This window comes from Aulonocara sp. 'chitande type north' Nkhata Bay, linkage group LG12, assembly GCF_057382095.1.
Source record: "Aulonocara sp. 'chitande type north' Nkhata Bay isolate Kocher_YH1m ecotype deep benthic linkage group LG12, A_spYH_male_GT1.1, whole genome shotgun sequence".
NCBI lineage: Eukaryota > Metazoa > Chordata > Actinopteri > Cichliformes > Cichlidae > Aulonocara > Aulonocara sp. 'chitande type north' Nkhata Bay.
This window is the reverse complement of record NC_141355.1, coordinates 26,669,288-26,680,835: the sequence shown is the minus strand read 5'-3', so window position 1 is coordinate 26,680,835 and position 11,548 is coordinate 26,669,288. Positions and strand designations below refer to the sequence as shown.

The 11,548-nt window shown below is 37.6% G+C and overlaps 1 protein-coding gene across 1 annotated transcript in view; it reads right to left on the bottom strand.

Annotated features, from left to right (window-relative positions):
* Positions 1-3,653: 3,653 nt before the first annotated feature.
* Positions 3,654-11,548, bottom strand: part of ipo11 (importin 11) — a 138,380-nt gene continuing 130,485 nt past the window's right edge. The window contains exon 30 of the mRNA XM_086314682.1: positions 3,654-6,416. Coding sequence (XP_086170808.1) covers positions 6,252-6,416 — 165 coding nt within the window. The 3' untranslated portion in view covers positions 3,654-6,251. The remainder of the gene's footprint in view (positions 6,417-11,548) is intronic.

Below are 11,548 nucleotides of genomic sequence, written 5' to 3'. Positions count from 1 at the left end.
ATCAATGCATAGACAAATGGGCGCTCACCCACATGCTGTCACTGATACTTTTCTTCTACATAACCCGCACACAATCAAAATGACACAATCAGGTAGCTGTTGAAGCATGGCAAAGGAAGGACATATTTAAAGTAAATATATTTTGCACATAGTCAACGTCCACTAAATCCAATAGGTGTTCTATTAGAGTTATAAACTATAAAACTATAAACTATAAAAGTGTGATATTGACAGATAGGACTACCGTTAACTTTTCAAGGCCACATTCAACAAAGTGCTATTCTTCAGAGATTTTGGTCCACAGTGATGACAGCCTCGCACAGATGAATCTCTTGTTCCACCACATCTCTAAGGGGCTCTAATGGATTGAGATCTGATGACTGTGGAGGCCATTTGAGTGAACTTTTATAATACCAGTTTGAGATGATCAATGTGAGCTGGCATGTTATTCTGCTGGAATCAGCAATCAGAATACGGGTACCCTGTGGTCAGTGCATGCATCTTTAGAGTTTTAGGCTCTAAAGTGGAACATGGCTTTGAGGGATGTCGAGTGTGTGAGCAGACTTGCCACGAATATCCAAGTTATAGACAAAAACAGGTATGTGTAAAGAAATAAACATGATTCTGCAATGCATTTCAGCAGTTTGACAAAAATGTATCAAATAGTTATATTTTATTTATTTTTAAGCTAATACAATCAAAGTGTAAAAATTGTACCCTTAGGACTGTGCCAGGGCTGCCCCTTCAGTCATTAAGATCAGGTAAATGTTTGCTGGCTGTGGCTTCATACTTACTATGATTAATGAGACTGGATATCATTTCCAGAACCAACTTGGAGCAAGGAAAAAAGGTAAAAAAAAACAAAAACAAAAAAACATTAAAGATATTTAAACTTCGCTTGCTATCTTTGAAAAAGCCTTCAACAGCATTTTTGTGAGTTAATTGCTACCAAATGTGCAATGCAAGTATTAAAACAGTCTACACTGTAGTTTTTGTCTCTGAAGAGAATTTTTTTTTTTTTTTTTTTTTAAAAGGTACCAAAACAGTGAAAATAAATAAAGTGAAGCAGAAAACTTCACTGCACCGATTAAACAGGGCTTCTAAATTTATTTTGCTTTTTGATATTTTACCTCTTTTTCCTCATTCAGAAAAAATGAATATCTAAAGGATCCCGGGTAATGAAATGATAAATGTACATAAATTAGAAGACTTAAATGAGAAAATTAGCAATTACCAAAGTTTTAGAGTTAACATGCTGCTGTGTAATGATAATCTTTGAAGTGGGAAGCTAATCCAATGAAGAATGCAAATTATTGATTAGAGCTAATCCTCCCTGGTCTCCTGCCATGCATACCACAGGATAATTAACAAAATGCTTTGCGGATAAGTCTACCTGTGGTTCTTATCCGTTTCTACAGAACTAACTAGTAGCAATAGGATGAAAGAGAGTGGGAGAAGAAAGATGAATGGCCGAGTCCCTTGGATTAATAGTGCTGGCAAGGAAGAAAGGCAGGGTGGGAAGTGAAGATGGGTGCAGAATCCTTAATCACCCCTTCTGCACTCTATAAGCCACTCAAGTGACCAGTAGCCAGAAGTACATTTATTCTCTACCAATTAAGACAAATGGGCCAATTCCTGCCACTGCTGCCTTTTAGCATTAAAAAATGCATATTTAAAAAAAAAAGCAAAAAGCTGTAGTGCTGTTTTAAATGCAACTGAAAATAGAGTACATCAATTCTCAAATAATTTAAACCCTATATATAGATAGAAGAGTACAAAGTGGGCGTATAAAAATGTTAAATTTCTTGGCATGTACAGATGAAAACAGAATTAATGGCACAAGTATTTTCAAAGTGCTGTTAAATAGAGCAAAGACTTTTTAACACCACTTTTTCAAGCATCCTAGTTTTTTTTTTTTGGACGTCCTGCTTCTACTGATGATCAGTCAGATGTGATGCATTTAGTTCGCTAGACATGATTGGAAAAGGCATGTCTGTCTATATGAGGTCCCATATTTGACATTGCATGTCGGGGCACAAACCAAGCCATGACATCCAAGGAATTGTGTGTAGACCTCTGAGACAGGATTGTATCGAGGCAAAGATCTGGGGAAGTGTACAGAAACATTTCTGCAGCATTCTGAAGGTCCAAAGAGTGGCCTTCATATATAAATGAAAAGAAGTTTGGAAACATTAGGACTCTTCCAGGAGCTGACCACCTGCCACTCTGAGCAATCTGAGTAGAAGCGCCATAGTCATGGAGATGACCAAGAACCCGTCGATGACAGAGCTCCAGCATTGCTCAGTGGAGAGAAGAGAACCTTCCAGAAGGACACCCATTTCCCAGTAATCCACCATTCAGGCAAAATTCTCATGTCGGGTAAAAACGAAAAGTCTTTGACCTTAATGTCACACGTAATGTCTGGACGTAACCAGACGCCACTTATCACCTGCCAATACCATCCCTACAATGAAGAATGGTGGTGGCAGCATCGAGCTGTGGGGAAAGATGAATGCAGCAATGTACAGAGACATCCTGGATGATAACTTGTTCCAGAGCGCTGTGGACCTCACACTGGGGCCAAGGTTTGTCAACAAATTTTTGTCTTTATTTTTTAATTTTAAATATTTTTAAATACATTTGCAACAATTTCAACCAAAGTTTGTTCACTTTGTTATTATGGGGTACTGCATGTAGAATTCGAGGTGAAAAAATGAATTGAATCCATTTTGGAATGAGGCTGTAACATGACAAAATGTGGAAAAGGTGAAGTGCTAGGAACATTTTCCAGATGCACTGTAATCGTTCTCCAGGTTGTGCTTTACATACAACAGTTTGGCTTGAACGTGTCAATGTGTGCAGGATTCTAGTGATTGTCTTCTTAGAGACTTCAATTCCCAATAGGCTAAGTCATTTACTAGTGTCTCGGAAGTTGTTTTGGGGTCTTTAGACACACTTCACTCCTCTTTTCATTACAATCTTTCAGAATCTTTGACTTCCTACCTGCCAGGCTCATTGTTATGGCTGAATAATATTGAATTCCTGATTATACTTGTCACTCCAGCTCTTTGTATATCCACCTGTTTTGTGAGCGTCAACAATTTCCACCCCAAAGTTTTTCTGAAGTTGTTCTTTTGCTTTTGATGCTTTTTCAAGTGACAGCTCAAACACTTATTGATGTTTTATACTGTGTCAAATAGAATCCTCAGTTTTTGGTTGATTTTACAAGCTTTAAGCATTTCAAAGTTAAAGTGTAGCCATTCCACAGCAGTGGTTTGTGCTATAGGTCAATAATGATAATGTGCGCAAACATTTTAAAATAGTATGTTGAAAAAATGTAATCAAATGCTTTAAACCCATCGTTGGGGTCACCACTTTTGAAAGCTTGTTCGAATTTAGTCAGCTAATTTTACCAGTTACCTGAGATTTTCAACCTGGTGTTTGTTTTTAAGTATTACAGTTTTGTCTCACACAGATCCATACAGTATGCACACCAGTCAAAAGGCATATCGTGGATGACTTTCTAATAATTTTGGTGAGGGTGAACAAATTTTGTACAAAAATTTATTCAATTTATTCCCCAGAATGAATTGTAATAATCTCAGTCATCACTTGAACTCTCTCATAAAACTATCATAAAGTCATATTTATTCTGTGCATTGGCATCACTGCCCCTCCCTGAGCCTGCTTCTGCCAGAAGTTTCTTCCTGTTAAAAGGGAGTTTTTCCTTCCCACTGTTGCCAAAGTGCTTGGTCATAGGGTGTCATATAATTGTTGGGTTTTTCTTTGTATGTATTATTGTAGGGTCTACCTTACAATATAAAGCGCCTTGAGGGGACTGTTGTTGTGATTTGGCGCTATATAAATAAAACTGAACTGAATTGAACTTTTTCTATTGCTCAAACCAAAGAGCCACAAGCATGGCTGTAGGATCTAGTTCTATTTCCCACTAATTGCCAGTTCATTTCCTTGTACTTTCTCAGTAGTTATTGCCCCATTTTTCTAACTGACAGCTTCCTTTAAAAAAATGAAAAAGAAAAAAAAGAGCGTCTACCAAACTGACTTGAGTTTGCACATCAGTCATGCTGTACTCTCAAGAGAGGATGCATCTAAACCTTATGCTTACCATCATATTTCAGTGTCCTCAGCCTCTCCCACTCGTGCTCCTTTTCACTGCAATCAGTGGCTCAGTCCTTGAGGTTCCAGAATTAAGGACAACTTCCAAGTCCATTGCATTATCTGCAGGACAATTATGTCTGATCTGCTAGAAAAATGCACTCAATAGAATAAGACTGCAAAAAACAAAAAAACAAAACAAAACAAAAAAAGTACATCAAAAACTCAATAGGGACTACTGTTTTCAGTTACACAAAATAAGCACTGGGAATACAAAGACAACTATTCTGGCTGATTACTGCATTTTATTGAAGGCTTTGGAATATAAGTATTTTTCCCCATGAAAACATAACCAAGAGTTATAGCTCCAGAACTTCCTCTACTATGTCGTTTTGAAAACAAACTTAATAATTTCAATCAAGAGTTAACAAGTGAAGAAATCTTCTACTGTTGAACTAGTTAAGTAGTCAACATAATAGTAAAAAGGTCTTGTGTTTCACGGGCAGGTAAGGCTGAAAGCATAAGGCTGTAATTCTGACTGCTACTCAACTCTTATCACAGTGTCAAAGGAGCTAATGTCAGGGCCATCGCTTTCTCGAGAAGGTTAACACGCACCACGATGAAAAAAGAAAACAAATTGTTAAACCATAAAAAAAAACTTATGTAAATGAGTCTAAAATTGCGACATAGTTTAGACAATGTTTCCTACTGTGTGTGTAAAAATGCAACTATTAAATACTTAAGTGCCAATATTCAGTAATTTATTACTTTTCTTTATCAAATAGGTTCGTTCCTATTTATTAAGCATTTTAAGATAGAACACAAAAACAAATGACTCCTCTCAAATCAAATATATCAAACTGTCACGCCAATTACAGGCCAATTCAGAAACAAAAATAAAAAGACTGCAGGACAGCTAACTTCTTTTCCACCAGTGATGCATTGTGATTCTTTTCAATGGCTCTGAAAGCCACTTGATAACAGCCGCACAGGCCAGAATTAAATTCTTCCAAATTAAAGTGAGGACGAAACCTAACAGCATGTCACATTTGGAATAAGTCAAAATGAAGATGTGGCACCAAATCAAGATAAGGCTCTCAATGCGCCTAATGCAACTTCAGCCTAGTATGCACAATCCTGTCGCACTACTCTGAGGTCTTCTACAATTGTGTTTAAGTATACTGACGTGAAAAGAATGAAAAAGATGTGACCATTTTGGTTATTAAAGTGCTCCAACACACCATCAATTAGCAGCGGTATGTATATATAAACATAGTTCAGCACTTTTACAAATCAACCATTTAAAAAGCCCCCATTCTGCAATCAAAAAACAAAAAACAAAATTCTAAGCCACCATACAAAGAAAACCAAAAAAACACTTTAGTTCTCTCAGTAGTTACTTCAATTTGACCTCAGGTTATGACAAAATTATTATTAAAAAAAATAGCTGTAGAGAAATTAACATGATGTAAAAACAAACTACAAATAATGTCAGGCAGAATATCATCCATACTTTACATACATACAAAATTACATTTCATTTTTTTCTCTTTTAAGAATAGATTCTGTAAACACTGCTTCAGGTCCTTCAGGTTTGATTTATCCCCTTTTCTGCTACAATCTGTATGTTTTTCCATAGAAAATAGTCCGAGGCTCCTGTTCTGGCACTGCAGATGATTCTTCCCCCACCCCCATACTCCTCAACCGTCACAACATTAATTTAACTTTTTCAATTTTCTACCTATTTCACAGCAAAACCAAAAAAAGTGAGGAAAAATATAAGTATTGAGTGGAAGCTCTAGTGCGTTGATGTTGTCATGTAGGTGTTTTAAAAACGTGAAGATACTCTGACCCACATAAACCCAGTCTTTATAAAAAAGGGAAGGACAAGAAATAAGATAATAGAGAGGGCGGCGGGGGTCGGTGGGGGCATGGGGTGTTAGCTGAGGACAGTTGACAAGGCTAGGTTTTGAATATAGATAAGGCATAGCATGGGCAGAGGTTGGGGAGGTTTGAATTAGGAGTCCACATGTCAGGCAGATTGTTAGCCTTTCCAGTACATTTTCAAAAATGGGGTCAGAGGGTAGCATTAGGCAAGGACGTTTCTGTAAGGTAGTGAAGACTTTAGATGTGATTTAGAGGCCTTGGAGGAACTCCTGGAGCTGCCTGACGAGCTCCGTGTCCACAGTTTCCATCAGGGCTCCAAAGCCCTGGTCCCCCATCAGGGCCTGCTGCGCCTTCAGCTTTTCATAGACAAACTGCTGGAGAGAAACGCTGTGCACCGGATCCTCCAGGGCCAACTGCAGGAGGACAAAGAAAATGGAGAGTGGAAAAATTAGTGATCCCACCTGAGAAAGGGTCTGTTAGGCAGCGCTTTGGGAGAAAACAAAAACACCAGCAAACCAGCTGCTCATGGTTGTAATGTAGGTCTTAACAGTTCCCATACATTCATTTCAGAGGCTGTTCAAGATACAGTAAGTAAATATCCAATTTTGAACTGAAGGGAGGATTAATGTTCTGGTACAAACTCAGATCTGGATTTTTGATTTTTTCCTCTCAGACTCGATTTCATTTCCATGATCTAATAACTTTTGGAAGAGATGCTGCCCTACACCAGGCTATTATTTTTGGTTACTGTCTCGGTATAGAAGCTTTTACTCCGGTTTTCAGAATTTTTAATGGTTTAGATGAATACTTAGCACTCTGAAGGACAACTACACATTTCCTTTTTACGACGCAGGATTATTGGTATTGCACACTATAAATAGTGGAGAGATACAGAGCAATATATACAAAGTATGTGACAGGAACAAAACAGGATGAAACACAAAAATTCATGACTACAGAGAGATACTACACCTAGAGAATAAGGAAAGCGTATCTTAATTAGAAAAGAAAGTGTAATCTTGATTCACTTAAAGAAAGAATATCAACATAATCCATAAAATGACCTGCCTGACAAAAAAGGCAAATCCACTAATTACTCTTAATTTTATTAATGCCTGCTATGTGTTGCAATGTGTGTAAGTAGGTGTGTAAAGGACTTTCACTGAAAATGCACTGTGGATTTTTTTACAAAAAAGGAGGAAAATACAACAGAAACCTTTTACGTGTGGCGACTCTGACATATATAACTAACAGAAAACGTACACAAGGAAAAATAATTCAGTATTCACAGTCACTGTCATTCATCTTATACCGAAGAAAGCGCTGGAAAAATAATAATTGACAACAGTGTAAAAAAAAACAAAAAAACAAAAACAAGCACAGAAGACTTGAATGGTGGACTACAGCTAACACATTTCTGTAAACCTGCACACTGTCATTTATTTTCTGTGAAATGAAGCAGAGGCAAACACAACAGATGGCAAAAGCCTGAAAGCCGGGACTCGGTCTGCAAATAAATTAGAGAGGTATACAAGTTTTGTTAACACCACTGCACAAACAAAACTTCCACGCATGCAGTCAAGTTTTGAAGATTTCTTTTTGTGTGCGTCTAATAAAATGTATAAAGACAATTTTAGTCACCCTTATATGTTTTTAATCAGTGTGGGTACCTTACTATATCACCGTTTGTAACATTTCCACGTATTCTGGCTCTTTTTTTTTTTGCTATGATTTCCCCACAGATTAATTATCATTGTTGCTTCAAAGCAGGTGAGTATCTTGAATTAAAAAACAAAACAAAAAAACTCTCCTTGTGATCTCCTTTATCACCTAGCACAAACTTGACATTTTGGCGAGCGTGTTCACTCTTAATCACATCAGCCCACAACTGAAAAACAACTCTGGGTCCTTAGAGAAGCACAATATTGCAGTGGCAAATCTTAGTCTCTAGCCAATCACTGGAAACAATACTTGTCATACTAATTTGGTCTTCGTCATTACAATGCTATCAAACTAGTAAAGAGTGGATGTTGCAGAGTGGCTTAATGGAAAAGCTTTCATCTGAGCTGCATAATTACCTTCTCTCTGTATACCACAACATCTTTAAGGTCTTTTTTGTGTGTATGGGTGTGTGCGTCAGAAGCCACATATCATGGCACTTGAATACATTTTTAATCACCATGGTTCTCTTAAGCATCTACTATGATCAAACTAGGGAAAACATTATTAATGCAATTCTTCATATGTCTCAGTAAATATCAGATTAGTTTGGGTTAAACAGGAATAGAAGCAATTAAGTCTGTATGTAGAGATTACAATATTTCAGCAGCAATGTAGCCCCTTATCAGGACTGCACACTTCATATATACTAAATGAGCTTTTTAGAAAAATGCCAGAAAAACAATTCAAGTCTTTGCATATGATAGGGTGTGGATGAAAGTTTGCTGAAGTAGTGTAAATCATTAATATTATAATTATTATTAAATTTTTATTATTAATAAAGATTAAAGAGAAATTGATAAGTGAATAGAATTAAGAAAATAAACAGAATGTACACTCGCCAAGGTACTTCATTAGTTAACCCTGTTCAACTGCTAATCAACCCAAGTATATAATCACCCAATCACATGGCAGCAACCTTATGGATTTATGTAGATATGGTCTTGATTGTATGGTTGAAGTTCAAACCAAGCATCAGAATGTGTAAGAAAGTTAACTTAAGTGACTTTGTATGGTTGTTGGTGCAAAACAAGCTGGTCTGATTTATTTGGAAATTGCTGATCTACTAGATTTATAATAACCACTCGATATAACCAAGGTGTGCAGAAGAACAACTCTGAACCTACAACACACTGACCCTTGAAGCAGATCAGCTACAGCAACAGGAGACTACACAAGGTGACACTCCTATTCCTGTCAGAGAAGAACAGGAAACTGAGGATAAAATTTGCAAAGGCTCACCAAAATTGGAGAACAGACGATGCCTCTGATGAATGGAAAAAGAGAGATACAGAGAAACCCCTTTCCCGCATCCAGCACAAAGAGGAAGTAACATAAGTGATATGAGCAGAAGAATAGTCATTTTCTGTTGTAACAGAAATTTGGCATAAACAACATGAACTCATGGGTCCTTCCTGCCTGGTATCAGCAGTTCAGGCTGTTGCTGGTGGTGGAATAGTGAGGTGGGGGGCGGGGTATTTTCCTGGAACACTTCGGACCCCTTTCAACCAAGTGAACATTGTTAAAATGCCACAACTAACCTCTATTATGCTGCGATCATCATCTCTTTATGACCACAGTGTATCCATCTTCTGATGGTTGCTTCAAGCAGGATAACACATCCCTGACAAAACTCCTCTTAAGCTGGTTTCACAATGAATTCATCACAATCACCATGTCTCCCATCCAATAAAGCACATTTGGGCTTTGGAGAAACAGTAAATCAAATTGTGGATGCGCAGGAATAGCACCTTGTTGAATATGTCCCACAAACGAAACAAAGCCGTTCTTAAGGAAAATGGGGGGCCAACCTGGTAATACTGAGGTGTAAATGTTTCTGTACCCCAAAAAATAAAGTTCTGAGATAGAGCAATGGACTGTATTTAGGACATGCTGTGTTGAGACTGTGCACATAGCAACACTGATCAAAAGCAGTTTACAATGTTGCCACTATCAGTATAAACAGTATGCACGACCCATTGTCAACACAGGGGGAAAAACAAGGGCGGAGATGAGAAGACAAGAGAAGAGGAAAAAAAATAACGGTGACACGAGGCAACAAAAGGTGTAGATGTGATGGGTACAAAGGAATGAAATGTGATAAGGGAACGAGGAGACAAATATGACAAAAGAGGGAAAGAATCGTCATGCATGGGAATTAAGTACCAGGAACTGGCTAAGTAATGTGGTTCAAAGAACCCCATAAAGGCAGCGAGTGATAAAAACAAGATGACGTGGGATGCAAGAGTGGGCAATCATAGCTCTACCTCATTGTTCAGGACAGAGAAAAGAGATGAGTGGGAAACATGAGAGAGTTGAAGAGAAACAGCTGAAATGACAGGGGCTGTAAAAGCCCTCATCTCTAAAGTAATCCCGAGACTACTGTTGTCCTTTTCCAAAGCAAACGGTTCTCAGTTATTTCTATAAAACCATCAGTGTTATTTAAAATTGGCCAATGAGGGACTTTAAACACACTTAATTCACACAACATCATGTGTACCAGGGACCAAGATCCTTAAAGCTCTCTGAATGACAGGCTCACACAAAGACAAATGGTATTAGTACAATGATTGCCAATATTGGTTTCGGGACTGGGATTAGCAAGGACATATTGCAAAGATAATAATCTCACAGATTTCACAATAGTAAGCCTTTTTTTTTTTTAGATCCTCAACTTTCTGATCTCTCAGACCTGCTCTCCTATTTCCACTCTTACAGTTTACTACAACAGACTACTCTATTCAGTCGAAAAACACATTTGTACTGTAGCAGAGGATATGAAAGGAAACTAAGTCAGGCAGACAAATGCTAACTGGAGTTAATGATGCAATAACCTGTACTTTTCCAGCTTTTATCTCACATCCCGTGGTGCCTCATGTCTAACTGCAAACACACAAATACCCCGCAGGAGCGCGAGTGTGTGAGCACATACACCGACTTCTGTGTGATGTAATGAACTGTGGGCCTGCATGATGTATTGAAGTGTAAACTAAGAACTGTATTGTGTAAGGAGATGCTGACAGCACCGGGCTTAGTGGATTACACTGCGGGCAAATGTTAATTTCATCAGCTAATTTACAACACATCATCTGCAGCCTCGCCAGCTCATCGCCTTTAGAATCTCTAACTAGACATGTAAGCTGCTCTCAAGTGGTCAAATTTGACTCAAAGCATCATGCTGTTTAAGAGAAGCTATTGTCAACTCAGGTTTTAATGGCATCGCCGTCTTAAACAAATACCATCATATACATTAAAAAAAGTAAACTTATATTCTCTTATTTTTTCTGCATGTAAATTTTCTGTCATGCATTATCAGTGTTTGGGTTATAATGTATTATGCATAACACTTAAAAGCAAAAATAATACAGTATTTATTTGGTTCAAAGTGAGTAATCCATTGGACACGTTTTAGACTTTTGCACTACTCCGAGAGGTGCGCTGTCACACACTTAGATTGATAATTCTACCTTTAAAACTTACATTTTCACACACATCAGCACAAAGCAGTTTCCTAATGACATATGGAGATCTTTGCACTTCCTGATTTGTAGATACTTTGCCATTTCTATACAGCTTTCTGTGTTAATCAAAGTTAGGTGATTTTTACACCATCTTGCATAAAAAGCAAGAAACAAAACAAAGACACAAAACCACATTGTATGACTTTCAATATAGAGATCATTTAACTCATGCACTGCAAGTGACACATATTTGATTAACATTTGCATTTTGAGTGCTGAATTTAGGAGCAGTAATACGTTAGACAAATGTAAAGTGATTACATTAATGTGCTTCCCCAAACATTGAGGATTAAATGCATTTTTCA